Source organism: Cyprinus carpio, chromosome A13, assembly GCF_018340385.1.
Source record: "Cyprinus carpio isolate SPL01 chromosome A13, ASM1834038v1, whole genome shotgun sequence".
NCBI lineage: Eukaryota > Metazoa > Chordata > Actinopteri > Cypriniformes > Cyprinidae > Cyprinus > Cyprinus carpio.
The window spans coordinates 18,435,335-18,460,245 of NC_056584.1; the positions used below are offsets into that span (position 1 = coordinate 18,435,335).

The window sequence follows — 24,911 nt, forward strand, 5'->3', positions numbered from 1 at the left end:
ATGGTTTCATTTCTGCCTTTCTCTTTCCGTCTTCGGGATACTATCCTTATCATGTGCAAGTGGTGAAAGACCTGCAAATTTTATTTTGACAACGTAAAAATTGCAAAAAAAAAAAAAAAAAAAAAAAAAAAAAAAAAAAAAAAAAAAATTGAAAAGTTGCAGTGGGTTTCAGTCCTCTGGTATAAGTGCGTGTGTTTGGTCCTCTAGCATTGAGCGCTGCTGTGCCAGCGGTGGAGGAAACTTCACTTCAGTATGTTGGGGGTTTGGCTGTGTGACGTCGCGGGTTGGGTTACAATAAAGAGGCGGTTTGACTTTGGGACCACAAGACAGAGCTAGAGTAAGGGAGGGAGAGAGAGTTTCTACCCCGAGTAACCAAATACTCACAGCGCACAACCGCTGGACCACAGCTGTGCGAACTTCAGGGTTTTCCCGTGACTCTTCTGCGAGAACATGCTGAGGAAGACGAACATTTCTCCGATCCGAGAGTTTTGCACTGAATTTTGAAACGCTGCGGGACGACTAAGTGACCGTAAATCCTCTTATTTTGGATCGTCCCGCTTCACCAAGATCTGGTAAATATTTTTTGGGATTTTGGAATACAAGCTTTTACTACAATTGCAAGACATAGTCTGTATATCGGCGGTGATTTCCTGCGGTAGGCGTGAACAACAAATGTGTAATGTTCAATGCACTTGAGAATGAATTAGTTGGGCGAGAAATTGCTTGTAAAGCATGACGGACAGGACGTGTAAGACTTCAGATGTTAAAAGAAAATAGCCTATTTGGAAAATGTGTATTAGCATTGCATTTGCAAAGTATTTTCTTGCTTAAAGCAGATAAAATCACTGCAAAGTATCTAATGTGTGAATGATGGTCTTTAGTAGTGATCGGTCAGTGATCAACAGGTGGGATGCGCATTCCAAACTCTTATTCATCATAAGTGCTGTGAAACATTTAGGCTAAAATATGTGTTTGAAGAATAAAATAATTTTGTTTTCACAACATCAGTAGGCCTATTACTCATAAATAAATAAATAAATTATATAAAACAATCGTAGCCTATATCTGAGAAATGTAGTCTGTGGACAGCGTTGAAGCCGCTCTGATGTCATCCAATGTTTTTCGTTAAAAACGTGAATTTGTTGAAACAAATCTTAAACTTTAGATTTTATTATGCAGAAAGTTACACTTATCCCCCCTAAACCACGCGTGGGCTTGTGGTCGGTGGTCTCGAGTCTTTGAATGGACCTCTACAGTTTTCCAGTGATGCTCGGTGATGAGAAAATTAGAAATTATTCGTTTGTTTCGATTTATTTTAAGCACTATTCGTTTACAGTGTCTTGCGGAAGCAGCAAAATTGGCAATAAAAACTAAATATATTTTGCCACTTAAGAAAAAAATTACGGCTAGCAGTTCAATTTAAAATATAAACGTTGTTTCTTTTAAAGTAATGTGGAATATAGCTATAGGCTATTTGTTTTTGTTTTGTTTTTTAATATAGTCCTAATTTAAAATATGTACTGTAGCTATTAATAATTGTTTATTTGTTTATTGGTTGAACACTTTAATTTTGAATTTAAACATAAAAAAATCTATCCAACAATTAAAACATTTTAGATATAAATAAATGTTACGATCGTGGTTCAAATAATGACGCTGAACGTTTAACATTTTGGCCTAATATATTAGGCTACTGTAAAAAAAAAAAATGTCTGTTAAATGCCCCTTGTCCAAAACGACTAGGCCTACTATTAAAATATTTAAATTATTCACGATTTGTTTAATTCTGCTAGAGAGAACTTACATACATATAACAACAAGCATAATTTAAAATTTAAGGCATTTAAAATTATTATTATTATGCAGATAGGCCTACATCGGTATTTGGAGAGTGACCTATTTAGCTTTAACATTTATATATTTTGATCTGACTACAAAAGATGCCTGACCCTAAATCTGGCACAATATTCGGTGTCCATTATTTATTACTACTTTAAAATATTACACTGTAATTTTTTTTTCGTATGATATTGTAGAGGCAAACGCGTTTTTACATCAAAATGCAAACACAGAAGATCGCATGGCCTTTTCCACAATACTTATATTTGTATATTTAGTCAACTGTTTGACGGTGGTTAATGAATGGTGTGTTTCCCTCTCTGCAGAGTTAAGTGATCACATCCTCTCAGGGGGCTGCGCGGAAAAAAAGAAAACATACACTTACTTGATAATCGTTGCACAATTGACAAAAGGCCTGTCGTTAACGCATGATCCTGGAGACCATGATTAATTCCTGTAATACACGTCGAGATTTCTCTGTGATCTCCGTACGCGTGACGGGCGCGCATTCACGCCTACCGGGAGATAAAACACTGATGACCTCCGCGCGCTCAACGCGCTACTGATGAAAGCTGAGCAATCATAGTTATTGATAAGGAAGCTTACTGATAGACAGAGGCCACAATAGGGCGCAAACTGTAGGTTCTTGCCATGCAGTCTGACAATATTCTTGGAGTATTTGCAAACTGATGGGTGTTTGCAGAATAAGCTACTACTTTCAACTTAGAGATAATAAACTGGATTTCCCTTTACAATATTCGATAACCTACATTAAAATAAATAAATAAATGTTTCCCCAGATTTTGAGTAGGACGTGTCACATAAAAGATTTAGCCTGCTTGTCATGGCGGATGGGGGTAGACCCCAACTCAGCAAACTGTGGTGTGACTTTCGAGACTCTTTCACCACCTTGTATGGGACAGACGTCTTTAGCCCCACAACACTGATTCCCCCTGGCGTGGGGAACAAAATCTGTGAGATTTATCCAGACACAGTGCGCAAATCCGACTAATTAGCCAACAATGTCCCGGAAAAAAAATGTCCAAGCACTTGTGAAATCCCACAATTCAGAAATGCCTTCCCCCCGAAAACTTTCAACTGGCGTTAGATTTAACGGTTAAACAGACAGTTCAGGTAACACATATGACATATCCCTCCGTCACTCGTTTTAAAGGTTGGCCATGTTGACTTCAAAGGGTTAAGGGTACGAGCCTGTTCTCGGGAGCGAGTCCTGATCTCCTCTAATGACCCCCGAAAGTAAAAGTCAATTACTTCTGCGCAATGATCAGAGCGTCCAAATCCCCGGGGAAGCTTTGAGCTTCAGAAAGACTAATTAGGACTATTTCACTTTTTATTTACCGCGGATCAGACTCTCTCCGCATCCTGAGTATTCGAGACAGAAACAAATACAAATTAAGCGTCATCATTTACATAGAACTTTTAGCTGGAAACGTTTCTAGCGATGTGACCTTTTTTCTTGACCTTTACTGAACTTTCAAAATATGACACACAGGCTATGACTTTTAAACAAACTTAGCAGCACTTTGATCTTATCCATTGTAACCAGAACCATATCTGGAATCCACAGAGTCTCTTTTTTTCACAGTAATCTAACACACAACACGTTGTTGCATTTCTTTCACGTGGTGCTTATAAAACCGTGTGAAAAAAAATCCTCCAGACAATATGAGTAACACTGTAAACACACCAAGCCTGTTTGAATGAGTGTGTGTGTGTGTGTGTGTGTGCTTGTAGTTCCTGATGAAACAAAGAGGAGTTATTGTGCTTTGTGTCTGTTCTCATCCAACCTGATTAAACAGTTGAGGCGGGTATGTCACCTGCTGTCTTTCGTCTTCATGGCCATAGGCATATTTTAAGCATGCAGAAGACGCCTACACCAAAATGTACATGCACACACATTCACCTGGCAGGCTCAAACATTGCTTTGTGCTCACGTTGGAGTGTGCTCTTTCAATATGTAAGACAAGGTGCCTTGCTTGACAAGTGCACTTTATGTCTTGACGTGAGTGTGTGCCTGTGTATTTTTTTTTTTTTTTTTTTTTTTTTTAGGGAAGTCCCTTCAGCCTGTAAGGACTAAAGCAAGATGTTTCTAAGTAATGCAAAATATAGGCCTATATTAAATGGAAAATGCAAACAGTGGGTGAATTCTCAAAAGGTGTCTGCAGGTGCATTATTTTTGAGACACTGTGCTAGTTGCCTTTCACTCATTTAGCTCTGTTTTTGTCTCCTACAGAAACTTTCTGGAATCAGTCATGGGCAGTAAAACGCTCCCAGCACCAGTGCCTCTTCATCCTTCTCTGCAGCTGGCTAACTATTCCTTCCTTCAGACCTCCAATGGGCTGCATTTGCCTGCCGACCACATGCCAAGCATCTACAGTTTCAGTGCCTTGCATGCCGTCCACCTGCACCAGTGGACACTGGGCTACCCACCGTTCACTTTGCCACGCTGTACCTTCTCCAAGCTGCCTGGCCTGGTGGACGCCCGCTTCCCTCTCCCCTCAATCCCCCTGTTTCCCCATCTTGTCCAGCCCACCAAGCAGGAGTCCACTGGGCCTGGTTCTGGAGCATTGAGCAAAAGCAAACCCCGTTTTGACTTTGCCAATCTGGCGGCGGCTGCCACGCAGGACGATGCCCTGAAGGCAGAGGATCTGAGCACTAACAACGGGCACGTGCGCTCACCCTCATTAGGATGCCTTCTGGATGTGGCCAAGCTCTCTTCGCCGGAAAGAAAACCAAGCCGAGGGCGACTCCCGTCCAAGACGAAAAAGGAGTTTGTGTGCAAGTTCTGTGGGCGCCATTTCACCAAGTCCTACAACCTGTTGATCCACGAGCGCACGCACACAGATGAACGGCCGTACACTTGTGACATCTGTCATAAAGCCTTCAGGAGGCAGGACCACCTGAGAGACCACAGGTAAAGACATATCAGAAAACTGATCTCAGATAACTTGATTAGAGCTGATATTGAAATACATTCTTGCTCATACCTGCCCATTCGTAAAACTATGGTATTACAAACTACGACCCACACACAAACTCATAACTACCTGCTGATTCTGTTCCAGTCATGACCTCATCATGCATTACTGCATAATGATCTCTCCCATTATTCAAGTTAGTTAACAACACAGTGAATTTGGAATATTTGTAATAATATATATGCACACACAAAAAGCAACAATTGATATATAATTTAATTAATTATGTTTTTGTGTGTGAATTTAAATTAATGTGTGCGTGTTTATCAATTAACCAATATGTTATGCACATTTTTATTGAAAAAAAAAACAAAAAAAACATTTGCAATTAAAGTTAAGGTGGTTTGCCTTGCAAAATATTAAGCACAACAGATGCAGACAAACAAATCAGTTTCTTTTTTTTTAAACCACACCTGCTCTTGTGATTTATGACATTTGTTATTCCAATACTTTAAGAATGATTTAAATTAGTTGAGACATGTTGTACAATCTCCTCCAATACTTCAGTAATGATCTTGGCTCTTTGCCTCACTGACAATTATCACTAGATGTACATCATGTTTGGGATTTAATTAACATTTGCAGACCCAAAGATCTGTCATGAGAAGGTAGATAACTATTGCACTATTTTTGCTGTCATTTCAATAGTTCACATTTTTGACAGAATACTGAAGTGCAGGATATTTAATCCTAAAAAAAGAAGCTCAGACAGCTTTAAAACCTGTTTTAAGTTGTAAACATGCCTACATACATTAACCAACCACAACTATTTTCTCTCTTTTGTTCTCAAAATACATCCATTCCAAAGAGAAGCCATTTAAATGCCAGGAGTGTGGAAAGGGTTTCTGTCAGTCCAGAACTCTTGCTGTCCACAAAACATTACACATGCAGGTCAAGGAGCTCAAACCAGCCAAGATAAAGTGAGGGCATCTGTTTCAATCAATGGGGATGCTATAAAACCAAACCTAGTGACACCAGCCAATAACATTGTCATTCCAAGGCCATAGAGACTTTATCTGAGGGCCGTGGACCTCTGGGTATGGCTTAACACCACAATGGATTGGGTCTGACCAAAGAGCTTCCTGAAAAGGCATCCTTCCATAACCTACAGTCATAGTGCCTTAAAAGTTTGACTGATACAAAGGAATGGAGACCCCGGATAAGAAGTCATGGAACTCAGCAGAAGCTTTAACATGGATTAAAGACAATCAAATTGATTGATTTAAGATTGAACAAATAATCAAGAAGAACGCTGACACCAAAGAGAACAGCTACAGTGAGATCTGTGATTTTAGTCTGCATGGCAGACTATCCATTCCCAAAGATTTGTTGTTTTATTTTTGTAAACAATGATTTTTTCTAGATATTGTTGACATTGTCGTTGATGAAGGCAGACTCTTCGGACCTATGCAGTTACTGAGAGCCCACCAAAGCTCTCCCATTTAAAACCTGAAGTCAGTCAAGCAGTCATTTCTTCTAACCAAAGACACCTTCAATCATGTAATTCCTCCTTTTGTACATTCTTTTTTTGTATAACTGATATTTGGCACTTTAATCTGATTATTGATTATTTTCATATATCACTGGATTCCTTAAACTTATTTTTGAAAATAAATAGTCATTTCTGTATTAAATGCATATATGTCGTAATCAATGCAAATCCTAACCTTATTCTTCTCAGCACGTTTCTGGAGTCAAAGAATGTTAAACCTAGAGATAAAGAGGTACAACTAGCACAAAATAAAGGGAATTGGTCTTCACAGACAAATTCAATATTAAACAATAAGCAGGGATAAACAATGTGCTCCACACTTGACTGAATAAATCAATAAATAATGATCTGATGTGAAGACATGGATTGACTTCACATTTGCCTGGGAGGCGACATCTGCTGCTGTCCTCAATAGCATCTTGATTCTTTCTCTGAGCTTTAAATCACTGCAGCTTTAAAAAGCCATCAGAGGGCATGAAAGTACATGTATTCATAGAGAAATCAGAGCAAACAGACACACCTGCAAACACAATTCAGAGGATAAATGGGGTGTTTAGAGAGATAAAAAAAGACTTGTTCTACACAGAGAAGGATTTATCAGTAGTGTTAGATGCTCAACTCTAACCAAACATGGATGGATCTATTTGAACCAGAAAGCTTCAAAGGACAAGGTTATGAAAGGGATCATCAGAGCCAGTCATTCTTGCAGGCCCAGATGAATTGGCCCATTACAGAAACAGAATTTCTCAAACGGCACTCTGACCAATGCACAATTTAAAAACACAAATGGAGAAGAATCTTTAAAAATGTACCATTCCAAATTCAGACCACAACATCAGATTTATTGCCTCTGCTATGGTGAGCAAAGTGCCAAACACTTTCACAACATCTGTGATACAGTTCTTGCTCTACACCCAGAGTTGGTCTCTAGGGTTTGTTCACAGGAATGGAAGTATGTGTTTGTGATTGTGTAGAATGTGTGTGGGTTTGTGTATGATGAGAGTTTCCGTGCACAGTCATGATTACTTTCGCCCTGACATCATCGCCCTTGGCTTTCAAGAAGTGGTCAACAGGCAGCGGATTCAGAATTCTTTTCAGAATCATCTTACAGTATGATGAAAACTACAATGCATTTCGCAAGCAAAAAACATTATAATAATAACATTTATCATTTTTTAAATATTTTTTTGTCAAAACAGCTTCTTATCTGACATAATTATTATTCAATATAATAAAAATAGCATTGTTTGCTGTTTTGTGAATTGTTTTAGACTATAGGCTTAAGAAAATAGTTTTGACTAATTAACAAAAATTACTGAAAAATTACTGAAAAAATTACTGATGTTTATTCAGTAAAAATTCCATGGTTAAAAATTAAGGCATCAACAACAAACACAGGAACAAGGAAGATTAGAACCAAACCAAAACAGGACCAAACATACAAGTGTCATTAGCCCCCCTTCCAAAAGGCACATCCTTGTGCTATAGAAAAACTAATGTTCAACAAAGAAGGGATGGTGTGGGCTTAAGAGGTGGACGTGGAGCTGGAGAGAGGCATAACTAAGGGGAGTCTGACTGAGGGAATCACTACAGAGGAGATGATCGAAGGAGAAGCCAGGGTGGAAGCAGAGGAGAAGGAGCCAAGGAGGAGATAATGGGTCGGAAGGCCGAGGTGGAGTCCAGGGCTCTGAGGACCGAGGCAGAGCCACGGGATCGATAGCCCAGGATGGAGCTGGAGGGAACCATGGGAGGTAGAGCCGAAAGAATGGGCGGCTTTGGATGAGGAGGTGGGATTTCTGATGACACAGATGAATCAGAACTGGGTGGAACCAACGGACACACAGGAGATTCAGGACAGGGAGGAAATGCAGATTCTAAAAGTGTGGTGCTGGGTGAAACAGACTCTGTGCAGGGAAATAAAACATGTAGAAAACACTCAATCTCCCAGTCAATTAGCTCTACAACATACATACAGAGAATACAAAACTAGCAAATCCAATTCTCCTTGTTCAAGTTCAAGTTCAAGTTCAAGTCTGCTTTATTGTCAATTTCCACATGTACAGTACATACATACAGAGAATCGAAATTGCGTTACTCTCAGTCTCCGGTGCATACAGATAACATTAACATTAAAGCCTAAAAAAATAACTAGATCAAATATAAAATGTAGATACAATTATACAATAAGGGATTTATAAAATATAAAAGACATATAATAAAAATACAAGTTAAAAATAAAGTTAAATAAAGCAGCGCAAGGTAAATGACAGATATAGTGCAAATCAATGAAGTGAACAACAGTGCAGTTAAAAGATTTTTAGTGCAAAAAAATCACTTATTAAAAATATCTTAAGTCTGATTAAAGTGACAAGTGACAAGTGACCAAGAGCAGTTATTTAACTGACTGATGAGGTAGTTCCATGCCGAATGAGGTAGTGAGCGGTGAGTGAGCAGACCAATGCTGCACAAGTGACTCGTGCATGTCATCATATAATTAGTGTGTGTGTGTGTGTGGGGGGGGGGGGGGGGGGTTCATAGTTCAGTGGTGCCTGGGGAAGAAGAGGGGAGGGGGGGCAAGTTCGGGAGGGAGTTCAGCTTCCTGACAGCCTGGTGGATGAAGCTGTCCTTCAGTCTGCTGGTCCTGGCCTGGAGACTCCGCAGTCTCCTAGCAAACGTTAGCAGGCTGAAGAAGCTGTGTGATGGGTGAGTGGGATCACCTGTGATGCAGAGGGCTTTGCGGGTGAGACGTGTTCCATAAATGTCCTGGAGGGAGGGTAGAGAGACACCAATGATCTTCTCAGCTGCTCTCACTATGCGTTGTAGAGTCTTTCGGCAGGACGCGTTGCAGGCGCCATACCACACAGTGATGCAGCTCGTCAGGATGCTCTCGATGGTGCCTCTGTAGAATGTGTACATGATGGGGGGTGGGGGCCTCTGGCTCTCCTCAGTTTTGGAGGAAGTAGAGACGCTGCTGTGATTTCTTGGCCAGTGCTGCAGTGTTGTCGGTCCAGGAGAGGTCCTCTGTGATGTGCACACCCAGGAACTTGGTGCTGCTCACTCTCTCCACAGTCGCACCGTTGATGGTCAGAGGAACGTGCTGAGTGTGTGCTCTCCTGAAGTCTACAACAATCTCCTTCGTCTTCTCCACGTTCAGAGAGAGATTGTTGTCACTGCACCACCCGGCCAGGCGGCTCACCTCGCTCCTGTAGTTTGTCTCATCTCTTTTGCTAATGAGACCCACCACAGTCGTGTCATCCGCAAACTTAATGAAGAGGTTGGAGCTGTGTGACGGTGTGCAGTCATGGGTCAGCAGAGTGAAGAGGAGGGGGCTCAGCACACATCCTTGGGGGGCCCCAGTGTTCAGTGTGATGGTGCTGGATGTGTTGCTGCCGACCCGTACTGCCTGAGGTCTTCCAGTCAGAAAGTCCAACAGCCAGTTGCACAGCGAAGTGTTGAGCCCCAGCTCGACCAGTTTGTGAATGAGCTGTTGAGGGATGATTGTGTTGAATGCTGAACTGAAGTCTATGAACAGCATTCTGACATAAGAGTCCTTTTTTTTTTTTCAGATGGGTGAGTGCTGAGTGGACGGCAGTGGAGATGGCATCATCGGTCGACCGGTTGGACCGATATGCAAACTGGAATGGGTCCAGGGAGGGGGGGAGGGCAGACTTGATGTGGTGCATGACTAGCCGTTCAAAGCACTTCATGAGGATGGGGGTAAGTGCAACAGGACGGTAGTCATTGAAGCAGGATGGAGATGGCTTCTTCGGGACTGGGATGATAGTGGTAGTTTTAAAGCATGTGGGAATAACAGCCTGACTCAGTGAGATGTTAAAAATGTCTGTGAAGACATCAGTGAGTTCTGCTGCACAGTCTTTCAGTACACGCCCAGGGATGTTGTCAGGACCCGGAGCTTTGCGGGCATTGATCCTGCTGAAGGATCTCCTCACACTGTCAGGGGTCAGAGTCATCACCTGGTCGCCGGGAGGAGGTGGAGTCTTCTGTGCAGTGGTGCTGTTTTGTTGCTCAAAGCGAGCGAAGAAGGTGTTCAGCTCGTTCAGCAGAGAGATGTTGTTTGTCACAGGTCCGTGGTGGGGGCTTGTAGTCCGTAATGGTCTGTATTCCCTGCCACAGGCTCCTAGTGTCTCTGCTGTCGCTGAATTGGTGAGCTATCCTCCTGGAGTGCTGTCTCTTAGCCTCTCTGATGCCGCGGGACAGGTTGGCCCTAGCTGTTCTCAGGCCCACCTCATCTCCAGCTCTGAAGGCAGCATTCCGTGTCTTCAGGAGTCTGTAGACCTCCCCCGTCATCCATGGCTTCTGGTTGGCCCGGACAGTGATAGTTTTTGTGATCGTTACATCATCAATACACTTATTGATGTAGGCAGTAACAGTCTCTGAGTACTCCTGGAGGTCAGTGGTGTTATTGCATGTGGCAGCCTGTTTAAACATGTCCCAGTCAGTTGTGTTGAAGCAGTCCTGAAGAATCTCTGATGATCCTTCTGGCCACACTTTAATCTGTTTGTAAACTGGTTTGGCGACTTTAATGAGTGGTCTGTATGCAGGCATTAGCATAACAGTGATGTGATCTGAGGCTCCGAGGTGGGGGAGGGGGAGGGCTTTGTAAGCTCCTCTCTGTGTGGTGTAAACAAAGTCCAAAATGTTATTACCTCGTGTTGGAAAGTTGATGTGCTGGTGTATTTTTGGAAACACACTCTTAAGGTCAGCATGGTTGAAATCCCCAGCTATGATGAGAAAAAGCATCCGGGTGTGCTGTCTGCTGCTCACTGATGTGTTGGTACAGTTCATTAAGTGCGTCGTTCCTGTTGCTGGTGATGTTGAATGGGGGAATGTACACTGAAATGAGCAGTATAGCAGTATATTCCCTCGGCAGATAGAACGGCCGGCACTTAATAATCATAAACTCCACCAGGGTTGAGCAGTGTTTGCTGATCACAACAGTATCGCGGCACCACGCGTCATTGATGTAAAACACAAAGCCCGCCGCCGCGGGTTTTTCCTCCCGCGACGAGAGCTCTGTCCGCTCGATAGCACGTCAGCTGGTCGAGCTGAATAGCGCCATCTGGAACGCTGTTGCTGAGCCATGTTTCCGTGAACACAAAAACACAACAGTCTCTTACAGTCCTCTGAGTTGAGCGTAGTAAACGAATGTAGTCCAGTTTATTGTCCAACGAGCGTACGTTAGCCAGTACGATGGTGGGGACAGATGGCTTGTGTGGGTTAGCCGTTAGCCTAGCCCGGATACCTCCGCGCTTCCCCCTCTTCTGCTTCCTCTCACGCCGCTTGTGGCGCCTCCGCTGCGGGCGAGATGCAGTAGTGGGGGTCGATGATGGTGAAGGCCTCCGTAGCAGATCGAGATCCCGCAGCTGTTCCGCTTGCGCGGAGTTTAACTGTAAAAATGCGGTTCTGCCGACATCGAGCAGAAACTCGCGACTGTATTTGCGCTTACAGACAGGTAGACGTGACGACAACGTGCAAAACACTGCGACTCACAAGACAAAAAAACACGAAAACACCGTTCTGTCGGGACAGAGAGAAGCCGCTCCGACCAGCCCCGACACAACCAAGATCTGAAGGTTCTCCACTAGCACAGGCAATTTTGTACTCCACTAGCACAGGCAATTTTGCCAGCTCACACACAAGGGGGTATTCCTGAAAGCAGGTTATATGTCTTTAAAGGTAAGTGGATAAACTCAGCTTTCGGTTCAAAAAAAAAAAAAAAAACGGAGGTAACTTTCAGGGTAGGTAAGTAAGTAGGCATACCAACTTATTCTCTGAGCATAACCTGCTCAGGAGCAGATTCTATTCCAGAGTTAGTTTACTTCAGAGCTATCAGAGCATGTGCCCAACTGACGAGACTCCAGTGGTCGTGACAGACTGCACACAATATCATATATTATTATTTATTATTTTACACACACACACACACACACGCACACGCACACGCACACGCACATGCACATGCACATGCACATACACATACATATAGCTGCCGACATATATTATACAAGGTTTGGGTTAATAAACCGAGAGTTCAGGGTATATGTGACAGTACGTTTTTTTCCGGAATACACCCCTGGTCAGACTTAGTTGGCTCGGGCTCAGGGGTGATTTCTGGTTCTGGCTTCAGCTCAGGCTCTCGTGGCAGGCTTAGGGTCATCATCTGTGGTGGGCTCAGGCATTGCTGGTGATGGGTGGCTGGTAGTGGCTGGAGTGCTAACATCCTCCCCTCTATCACAGATGGTGAAGGGGTAAGCGTTGTTGAGTACCACTCCATTTACTCCATGAAAGTCCCTAGAGCCTCATTTCTGGGCAATTGCGGTCTCTTTTTAGTGTTGGGGCTTGTTTGGAAAAGCACACACAGGCAGTTGTCATCATACAGGACAAGATTGCAAAGGTCAAAACACTCCTGTGTGTGCCTCTCTAGAGACTGGTTCCCCTGTGAGAGGAGGAGGATTTTCTTTGCTGCTATATTCATTGTAATTTGGTTCGTTATTCTGTCATAGCTGGTTGCAAAAGTAGTTGGTGAAGCAGGATTTATTTGCAGCAGTTTTAACATTTATTAAACAAAACTCAGGATGCATGAAATACAGGACAAAATTAGAACAAAAACTAAATAGAACTGAACATAGACATGTGATGATGACAAACTTGGAATTGATAAAAAATAGAGAAAAATAAATAAATAAATAAAATATTAAATATATTATTCATTTTATACCAGACTCAGTGAATGTTTTATTAATAAATAAATAAATAAATAAATAAATAAATAAAAATGTGTTGATCTGATTGCAAGGCAATGTTTTTTCTTTGGCTGGGCATCATGGGTAAATGTTTCAATATGTGTCAACACATTCTGCCTTGAAGTTCAACTTTTCTGTGAGCAGGAAAAAGGGAGAGATGGAGAGAAAAAGAGAACTCTGTGTGAATTAAATTCTATAATCGAAAATCCAGTGCACTGGAAGAGAGAAAAAACTGAAACTGAAGAGCTAAGCATGAGGAAAAAAAATATTTCTCCAAAGGAAAAGTCAATATGTTTTTCTTTATAATTACATACTTCCCAAATTGACTGCAATCTCAAAACCACTGCAACAGTTAACCTCCACCAAAAATCACCCCAACACTAAAATTCTGAGGACGATCATTGTTTGATATGGGATGGTTTAACCACCAACATTTCATGACCTATCAAAACTCATTCTCAGGTGCTTTTGGCTTCATAAGCTTCGGAAAGTCAAGACTTATCCGCAAAAACTCATTAAAGTTTCAAGGAAGATCAGACTGGAGCATGAAATCAGTTCTGATATAAGTATTTATCATATTCTTTAAACAAAAACGCTATCTTTGATGCTTCAGATGTGGTATGTATTATAGCAGCATCAGTTTGTTACATTCAGTGCAATCATTTCTAGACCAAGCCAACTATGGGTTAGAGAGAAGGACAGAAGGAGGAGGAGGAGAAGGAGAGGGAGGTTACAGGATGGAGGTGTGCTTCGTCCTTCATTCTTCTGCCTGCCCGGAACACATACACACAGTTAGGATATCAGCTTCTGTTCGTGTCTAAACTCAGCAAAAAACACACACACACACACACACACACACACACACACACACACACACACACACACACACACACACACACACACACACACACACACATACACACACACACACATACACATACACACACACACATTCAGACTTGCCCCATTGCTTTGACTTCAAAACATTTTACACCCCATGAGTGAGCGCTGACGCAACCGAATCAAACAATAACACCACCATATTCCTGTAAATCTAAACATCGCTCACGCAGTGTTGCAATACCGAATACATCAGCTGGACACACACTCGCACAAGCAGCGAGAACTTTCTCAGCATACTGTATGTCGCTGGCCGATGTATGATTTAGTGAAATGTTCGAGCAGGTCAACTGGAGTGGCAGACAGTGGCTATATGATGACACATTTACCTCTCAGGAGCAGGTGACACACACACACACACACACACACACACACACACACACACACACACACACACACACACACATGAGTGAGCCACAGTGCACATGCACAGGATGGGGTGAAGTGCAGGCCAGCAGGATGGAAAGAGGACACACTGACAGACAGACGGACATACACAGTCCTCCTGAGTCCATGGTTTCCTCAGACTGGAGGAAGAGGAAGTGAAGCCAGCAAGATGTGGCCATTAAACAACACATGCAAATGCAAACACACACACATTGACAGAGTTTATACCCATATAGGGGAGAACAGGGATTGATGTTACTCATTTTGGGGTTTTTGCTCATTTATTCAGAAAAATTTGCCTAAAATGTTGAACTTTGACCTCAAACATCTTTGACATGTCAGCAGTCCCTGTCCGTGTCAAATTTATAAGAGTCAGTTTAAATTAAGCTGGAAGTACACAGGTTGATGTTACATCCATTAACTATTCTGTATACAATGCAAATTAAAAATCTCACATGAACACATGCATTTTGTGTGTTAATGCTAATGACAACAGAAAAAAAATTTAAACACTAGATGTATTGTAAAACTATGAATATAAGGCTTCATATGTATTATTATTAGGGGTGGGCGATATGACCTAAATCTTATTTCACAGTTTTCAACTGTTTATGTCTATTTAACACATCATGTACGTCCCAAATTCGCAATCGCATGTTGTCATAGAGAGGCGCTTTCTGAGTGTGTGTCAGTCAGCGTGTGCAGCGAATTGAGTTCTTTTTCACTGCTTTCTGCACTTAATAACTCTATCAAGTGCATCCCACTCTTTATTTTCTCAGTTATGCATGTTACCTTATCACTTAAAGGTGTTTGTAACTTTTAAGTAGTACTATGTTACACAGATATATTTGCATACCGCGGAATACAAAATATAGCAAAATCTCTAATGATAGACACTTTATTCTGCGGTAACGATACCGTCATACTGCCCAGCCCTAATTTATATAATATATAACTTTCACTCCAAAGAGGGAATTTTTATGTGGACAACAATATCAGTGAAATAACCACAATTAACCACCTTACCACTTTAACATTCACATTATATATATGTATTCATGTTGTTACATTCATGCAGGCAGAAGAATTTTGAGAACCTTTTTTTGTGTGTGTGTGTGTGTGTGTGATATTGCTAAAAAATAAAATACAATTTAAGGAGAGATATCTGTGTAGATTATACATATAATTTCATTTATTCTAAAATGAAATTAACCCATATAAGATTGGAAATTAAATAAAGAGGTTTGGTTTCTGTAATTTTGGGAGCAGGTAAAAAAAAATGTGTATGGCATTGCTATTATATTTATAATGCTATATAATGCTAGTTATATTTATTGATTGCTACAATTATCCATTCTCTCCCCTATACTATAAAAAATTCACAACAAATTAAGACACAGATAATCCATAAAACACTAATAATCCATAAAAATGTTTTAAATGAACAAAAATGTACAAAGTTACAGCTCTTTGACAGAAAAACTGTCTGTGCAAGAGGTGAATTTGGGATAAATCATCACACAAGTTTACAAGAGAAAGAAAGCTGGACGTTGTAAAAGAGAGTGTGAGTTATAATGTATATAAGTTCAAAGCAAATTGAATAACACTGGAATAATCCATAAATTGTCAAGTTTTTGGGAGATAATCAGTGCTTTTCAAAGGCCTTAATATGTCCACCCCACTTTTCAAATCATTCCTACGCCCTCACATTCACACATTAAAGCTTTAAAGCATCAATAAGCTATATATCATAATAATACTAACATTGTTGATTAAAAAATCTGACTGTGTAAGTGCCAGCTGCTGTAACACACCTCAGCTCGGTCAGATATTTCTCTTAAATTTGATGTGACTTTTATTTTATGCATAGGCGCAAGTGAAAGCTTAGCTCTCATTAGAGCTGAACAGACTGGGAAACATTCAGGCCCCGTAATAACCCAACGATTTCAGAACAAACCTCAACATCTTTGTTTTTGGTTACAGGCATAATTCAGCTCGGCACAGAATCAGGGTAATGTCTGAGGTTAAAAAAAATTAAAAATTAAACAGAAATATTTGAATCGGGTGTCATTTTCAGTTCTGGGCTGATTTCATTCAGGGAGTGTCTTTGCTCAGGGTGATGTTTATTGGAGAAGCAATCGTCTAAATTAAGACAAATTACTCTGTTCTGAAATGAGGTTTGCGGCTCTGAGATGCACGCAAACGGCTCGATGAGAGTATATAAGTAATCGCAGACAGATTCTGAAACTTTTATTAACCAGGGACATTTCATCTTGTTAAAGAGCGGGCAGGAATGGCAAGCGTAATTGCAGAACAGCCATCCAATAATGATATATACCAAGTGTGCGGCTTCTGTAAGGGTAACCACATGATCATGACCAAATTGTAAACCTTGTAAAAAGCCTTCACACTACTGCAATACAGGGAGCAGAATGTTTCACCTGCAGAAAGTCAAACACAGCCCTTTAATTACTGAGCTATCAATAGAGAGACTGCAATTACGAATCAGCCGGATAGGTTTCAAATGCAGTGCACATTTGTAAATGCATGAAACTGAAATGACCAACAATAAGCAGGAAAATGCTTATGGGTCCCAAGTGAGAGGCACATGGGCAAAGAAAAGAAGCTTCTGCTGAACTGAAGCAGTGGGTCAATGTAACAAAAAAGTAAACAGAAAATGGACAATAATTCAAAGATTAAAAAGCTGCAAATTCCTCAAAAGAGCACTATTTTTCAACCAATAAACTCTCATAAAATGTGTATCAAACACAGAGTGATCTGTAGGATGTTTGTCCAACACCACACATTACCTCAGACCCATCTGATCCCAACACAGAAGTGTTCCCATGCCTGAGATTTGGTTTTATTTGATGAAATACAAATTTATTGCAATAAAACCAGTTTATGATATAATTTCAAGAAACAAGGGGGAATATAATTGAAGTATGATTTGACTGGGTGTGGAGCCTTGAGAAAAGTTAAACCACGCCAGAGAGAAGGAAAGCAATTATGCCTGGAGAGAAATCCAAGGCATTATTGGTCAAAGACTGCAGGGTAAAACGTCCGTTTGCAGTTTGCTTGGTAATTTCAGCTCGTTTAAAAACCATTGCGCCAAACTTTAATTTATCAAGCCTCCATATCAAAGCTGAAGGGCAGATATTGTACATTTGGACAATGAGAGGCTATTTGGATCCAGTTTTAAATCTCCTAATGGAGCTCACCTATTCAACCAAAACCAAACCACTCATTTCACAATGCAAAAATATAGATGGAGCGACTAAATAGTTTGATGTTTGCGCTATGGCACAAACTATGTTTACAATTAATCATTGCTGTTTGATTAAATTTAACTGCTGATATTATCAAATGCAAAATGTGTGTGGGGTTTGTTTTGATCAAGCATGAATTTCCTTAGTGTCCTGTAGGTATAAAGTTTCACAGAGTTGGAATCAGTGTGACCCTGTGATTCCAGATTTAGTTTGTTCCTGGTTAAAAGCGCAAGCTGATTTCTTACAGCAGTCCGATTGTCCCTCAAAGCACATTTCTCCACTTTGCAAACAAAACAACACCCACTAAAGAAAGCTTCTTCTATTACAAGTGGTTATTGACAGCACACAATTTGAGTCATATATAAAAAGCCCTTGTTTGAAAGGAAGTGTCATTTTCAATAAGCGCTGAGGAATTCCTCAACAACAGCCCCATATATAAACATTAGCATTCTTATCCATTTACACTTACCCTTATTAATTAAAAAAAATGAAAGACAAAGACAAATAGCATTTAAATAAGCACACTGAGTCCTCTCATAAAACTTTTTCCCCCCACCAGGACAAAAGGGCCGATCGAGTCGTGCTCTAGTTCAGTCTGATATTTGAAGCATTGCTGCGCCAGTTTCACAGACCTTTGGAAGGACCCTTCGCTGTATGCGCAGCCTCAAACAAGTTATTACACCCCCGTACTCTCTGGCGCAACACATTACTGTTTGGCAGCTTAAGCTGAAATAAGGCAAACGATTAAATAAATCGCTTAATTGGTCATTAGGGACACACTAACATGAACCCTGGCTCACCAGTGTCACATGTCGAAACTCCACCTGTAAATTTGCTCTGCAAACAAGAGAAACATTACGTTTTATTGCCTCTCAAGTGGCTGGATTCATGTTTAAAATAATGATTACTTGTGTATGAGAGGTAAACGGCAAATATCTTCATCTTAAACAAATCCAGGGGACTAGACTCCAGCAGAGAAGGGCATGAGAACTGAAAACAGGGCTGGACTGATAAAAAAGAAAGAAAAAACAAAACAGAACAGATAAAGAGATATTTTTGACAGCAAAGAATAAATCCAAAAGGGAAGAAATAGATTTTTATGAACCAAACTGAAGTTGTTAGTAATGTCCCTGTCACAGTAGTAGCTTTATATTTCTAAATCTATTTACCAACTCCATTATTTATGGAAATAATTAACATCAAAAAAAATAATAAAACTTTAAAAAAATGGGTAACACCTCAACATTCATACTGTCCCAAAACAGCAAGTAAATCTAAACTTATCAAAAACACTAAAACTACAATCCAACCCTAACTCTACCAGTCTACTAGTACTCTACTAATACTCTAATGAGCGTTAGTAGACATGTAGGTGCAACATTACTTATAGTCAACAGAATGTTCAAAAAGGACCATCAAAATAAAGTAAAACCAAAAAGTGTCCTGTTGTCCTTCATTTCCATATTAGCCCACTTTAAGTCATGCTCAGGGCCACAATCGGAATCTTTAGAAATCTCAATGTGCAGATTTGCACATGGTTTACAAAGTTATATTAATTTCTGATAATGGTTTGATATACATGAACTCTATTTTTCTGATGGACTTACGTAACTGCTTTAAGTTGGAAGATGAAAACGGTAGTACGAAAAATGTTTGTAGAAAGAGGAATAAAAGGCTAGATAGAGCAGAAAGAGAAATCAAATGTTTGTCTAACTGAACGAGCAGACAAGTGTGTTAAAAGTAAATGAGAGGAATAAACAATTTGGCCAGTAACAGTTTGTGTTCAGTAGCAATGGAGTCATAAAAAAGGCATATTCCAACACTCAGGTCTCAGAGAAAATTACAGAACTCTGCTGGCCTCTTATTGAGCAGTTTGGTAAATTGGTCACAGTGGATTCTGTTACATGGTATGATGGTGTGTGTGCTGTCTACCGTACTGCGGTTTGTTCATTAAACCTGAACACAATCTCCCTCACCAAACTAATCAGAGGCCTGGCTAACCACAGACTACGGAGGTGAAGATGATCAAAAGTGATTGTGATTCTTACAAACTCATAAAGACAGATTAAATTATTATCTCTGTATCTGTCCTCCATTTAATGTATCTGATTTGTATCATTAACTAAAGTGTGAGAGAAGAGCACAGGAATTAGATAAGACTAAAGGACATATATAATTTTAAAAGGTTCGGTGGGTTTTTTTTTTTTGTGTTTCGCTCTAAAAAATGCTGGGTTATTTCAACCCAACATTTTTATCAAAAAAGTAATATTAGACCTGTTGGTATAAAACCCAAAATTAAATTGTTAACCCAAAAGTTGGGTTAGTCCATATTTGACCCAAAGTTGGGTTGAAACAACCCAACATTTTTTTTAGAGTGTATGAAACTCTTATGTTCACTAAGCCTGCAGTTATTTGATCAAAAAATGCAGTAAAAACAGTAGTATTTTGAAATATTATCATAATTTAAAATAACTGGTTTCTATGTTAAATGTTTTAAAATGGAATTTAGTGATGGTGAATTTTCAGCAGCCATTACTCCAGTCTTCAGTGTCACATGATTCAATATGCTGATTTGGTGCTCAAGAAACATTTCTTATTATTGTCACTGCTGAAAACAATCAAAGTTGTGCTGTGAAACATTTTTTTCAGGATACTTTGATTAATAGAAAGTTCAAAAGAACAGCATTTATTTAAAACAGAAATCTCTGTTCATGTCTTCAGTGTCACTTTTGATCAATTTAAACCATCCCGAATAAAAGTATTAATTTCTTAAAAAACAATTCTTACCGACCCCAAACTTTTGAACAGTAGTGTGTAAAAGTTACGTATTATGCCAAGAGCATGATTAAAATCATAAGTGTGAACATGAAACATCCTGTTGTATTCTAACACTTGGAGTTTCTTGTTCCACACTAGCCCTTCCTATAAATAACTGATACCAGTGTGGATAGCATTTAACCTTGTTGTTTAGGCTTTCTGGGCTTGCCGAATGTTTAGCACATTGCTGAAGAATTCAAACTCTGGCTTGGCTGCCACTGATGGTTCATATTTTGGCCCTCTAATGCAGAGAGGAAGTACATATGGAGCAATAAAAATAAAAGCCAAAATAAATCAGAGCGGTTGCACAATAATGTAGGCGTTCATGCATTTTACAAGACAGCAGAGAGGCCAGAGATTTTCTTACCCTCTGTTTTTTTCTCTCTGTGTATCAACACTTGTTGGCATGTGTTTGCCCTAATATGCAGAGATATTAGACCAAGCTGCGAGCGGCAATCTGTTTGTCAAAATAAAAAATATGAAACACGTCTGTGAAGATTTCATTTTGCAGGAATATGTTTATCACCAAAGCATTAGATCATGAAAGAATTCAAATCTTTCTGCCATTTTAGTGGTCTAAATACAACACTGCTTTCTCAGGGCAAATTTTATGCAAACACTCAATATCTCGAAAAAGAACACATATTTACTTAAAATAATAGTTCACCCAAAAAATGAATATTCTGTCATCATTTAATCATCCACAAGTTGTTCCAAAGCTGTGTAAATTTGTTTAAGCTGTACGGTGAACACAAAAGAAGATATTCTGAAGCATATTAGTAACCAAACAGCTGACGGTAGCCATTGACAAATAGTACGGGAAAAAAATGCTATGGAAGTCAATGTTTGGTTACCAACATCCTTTAAAATATCTTCTTCTGTGTTCACCAGCTTAAATAAATTTACACAGCTTTGGAACAACTTGTGGATGATTAAATGATGACAGATTTTTTTATTTTTGGGTGAACTATCCCTTAAAATGAAAGATTGTTCGGGTAATTTCTTTGCACACTGTAATACAGGTGGCTCTGAAACTGAGGGTCAGAGAGGGTCATCCTGAAACGGCTCTACTGAAATGTTTCCACTGAACACGGTGAGCTGCTGGAGTCCTGCGGGGTGATCTGAACAGGATTGGGCCTGACATTCTGCAGGTTTAGAAGTTGGCTAGCAGCGGACAGATTACTGCAATACCGACATGTTTGTTTAATTATGTTTGAAAGTACAGGATGGCGAGCTCTGCCAGGAATATGTGCTGTTTTTGAAACTAAAGAAGAAAAAACTACCAACAAATAAATACTTTCCCCTGAAAGCAGCTGATACTTTGTAATACAATATCACACAGCATCCCTCATCTGCAGAAGCTGTGTGTGTATGTGCAAATGTGTACATCTGTGTCTATGTAAACCAGCGTGCTCGAGCTCAGAGCCATCACTTTTTGAGCACTGGAGCTGGTGGAAATACTTTTAGTAAAGCTGCACCTTTACAAATCGAACATACTGGCTCTATAACTACCATCACAATGGATAGTTAATGATCTGTCAGTGTTTCCCTTGTAAAATCCTGTACGTACAGAATAGATTGCATTTTCATTTTCAAATTAGAAGCAGATACAGTGAACAGACCCGGCCGTCCCATTGAACCACAGGGGAATGTTTTCCTCTCTCCTATTCACAGCGTGAGAGTTCTCCCTCCTAGAGGGACGTGTTTGCATGTTTTTGGTACAGCTCAAATGTAAATATAACCCCTAATGTTTGAGCGATACCTCTGGCTCCGAGTGTCTGCTTCTGTGTGTGTGTATGATTTAGGGCTTCTCTGTGATTTGCCTGATTAGGGTCAGCGGTAGGGATGCTTCCCCACTGACAGCCCCCCTCTGACTCTGCTCCTGTAGAGTTTAAAGAGAGATTCGGGGGAGCAAAGGTGTGAGCGATTACTGTCTGATTAGCTCTTAACTAAAGCCTGGATTACCAAAGATCCTTCCAGTAAATAAACAACTTTTTACATGAAGAAAACAAAATAACGATATTCATATACGGGAGACCTCGGCAAGTTGCCACAAAATACCAAAATTATAAGTAATAAGTAAAATTGCAATATCACACCATATATGTTCTAATATTTAATAATAACAATAATGTTATATTTTATTTTACTATATTATAACAACGACAATTACAATTTTAATTTATCAACAATAATTTTTGTTAGCAAAAAAATAGATTGCTAATTTTGTTACAGTCTTCAACCAATCTAAAATAGCATTATATTATATTATATTACAACAATACTACAATTGTCATATTTATCAACTATAATTTTTGTTTTTTGTTTTTTTTTTATAACTTTTTCACATTTTACAGCTCCATCAAGTTTTGTGTTTCATGATGGTTTGAATGTTTGCTGAAAAGTCGTATGGTTTAATGGCAGGTTTCCATTGTGAAAATCTTAACTAAGTGGTCAACAACACAATCTTTTTACTGGGAAATAACAGAGGAATTGGTGATGAAGCTTTTTGTAGCCCAGGCTTTCAGGTATGAGGCTATACAGAAATTGACATCAAAATAAACATAAAATGTGTGAAAACTAGCCCCAGTTACCCCTTCTGATATCCAAATAATTCAGAGATATTAACTGTTTGTTTTGAGGTCATGAAAGAAAACACCACATTCTCACCTGAACACTTTTGTAGGACATGAACACACACATTATGACGTCATTTGTTCATTGAGAAAGATGATAAAGTGCTTCAGTTTTTGTTCGAGTTACAGCTTGACCTCTTTGCCAAATATCAGCTCTAAAACTAACCAAAGAACAGCAAGGGAGAGACTCATTAAAAGAAGGAAGATGGGAATTAAAAAGGTGGAAGGGAGATAAAAACAGTTTACTTTTTGAGGGAGAAAGATTGAGAGTGGGAATGTGAAGAAAAGAGAGCGCAGTAAAAGATCAAAGACCCCAAAAACAGCAACATGTAGACCGCAGAACAGAATGAGAGAGAGCGCGAGAGAGAGAGAGAGAGCTAAAGAGGACAATATATACAGAGAAAGATTAAACAGAGAGGGAGAGGAATATTATCTATGCAGCAAAACACAAATCAGATTTTAATAACCACATAATTGCTATTATCATTTTTATTATTATTACAAGTTATTCTTTTTCTCCTTCATGTATATATGGGTGAGCTTTTCTTATTCTCATCCCTCTATCTTGAGTGAAGTCTTTCTGGCACCACACTGGCATACTTCCCAACTAAAGGAACTAGGGATGGAAAGACAAAAAAAGAGTGTGGGAAAAGGTCTGGACAGGTCTACCAGAGATAGAAGACAGGATCTGTGTTTCTCCAGAACATACCTCACATGCTAACAGTCCTGTGACACCGAGGAAAGGGACGATTTCAATCGCTCCCACCATCAGTTTCTGTTTAGCGATTTCAAACTTTGCAATTGATCATCCACCCAGAGCTTCCCGAGATCTGAGAAGTCACAGGCAGGCTGCTCCCATCAGAAGCTGCCCTGGCGTTCTTCAGCCCATAAATCTCAGCAGCTTTTATATTTCTCTGTTCATCAGAGCTCTGAAACTGTTCCGTATGTCTCTTTCCCTCTCTGCTGTTAAACGTCATCGGCCTATGCTATTTGTGCTGAGACGTCCAGTTTGGGTTGTGTGAATGCAAGACAGCTGGACAGGGTTACACACATAATAGCAAGCAGGGCACTTTGGGTGGAGGACACTTGCCGAGCGGAGATGCCTTCAGTTTGGACATATTGGATGAAGAGACAGAGAAAGTCGGAAGGCTCATTTGCGGACAAAAAAAGGTATCTAAAAGCATTATTCTCAAACAAACAAAAAAAAGTGCTTTTTGCCATTTTTTTTTGTAAGTCATTTAAATGTCTAAATCTGTAAATGTATCACAGCATCTTATATATATAAAACACAAGAAAAAAAAAAAAAAAAAAAAAACAAAAAAAAATGTATGAAATAAATCTTTTTATTTAAAAAAGAATTCTGACAAAAATAATTTAAAGGAAAAATTTTCTATAAAAACATAATGTTTCAGGCATTTTTTCTTTTTTCATTTCATGTACTGATCATAAAGTGGAAAAATAGGACCTTTCCATGAATCACAGCTAATAAATGTATAAAAATACACAGTGTTAGCCTCACAAAGACCAGCAGTGTAACACAACATGGAAAAGGTGACTTTATATTCAAAAACAATATTTTAACATGTCGTACTGTTTTTCTAAATATAAAATAGATTTCCACTTAGTAAACATACTTTTTATTTACAATTTTTTTTTTTTTTTTTTTTTTTTTTTTTTTACAGATTACATGTAAAGATAAATAGCCTATAATTATTCATTGCAAAGTTAAAAGTGCATTATTTATATTTTAACGGTAGCTTTTATCTTATCCTGTAACTTCTGTTACAAACATATTCCTTTCTCATTGG

General features: G+C 39.5%; 1 protein-coding gene and 1 long non-coding RNA gene across 2 annotated transcripts in view; one reads left to right on the top strand and one right to left on the bottom strand.

Annotated features, from left to right (window-relative positions):
• Nucleotides 1–24,911, bottom strand: part of LOC122147262 — a 251,001-nt gene that overhangs the window by 27,501 nt on the left and 198,589 nt on the right. The window lies entirely within an intron of this gene.
• On the top strand, nucleotides 303–6,474 carry LOC109104819 (protein odd-skipped-related 1). Its single transcript, XM_042769173.1, has 3 exons — nucleotides 303–572; nucleotides 4,094–4,774; nucleotides 5,630–6,474. Exons 2-3 carry the CDS (start codon nucleotides 4,113–4,115, stop codon nucleotides 5,760–5,762), a joined length of 795 nt encoding a protein of 264 aa, XP_042625107.1. The 5' UTR covers nucleotides 303–572; nucleotides 4,094–4,112; the 3' UTR covers nucleotides 5,763–6,474.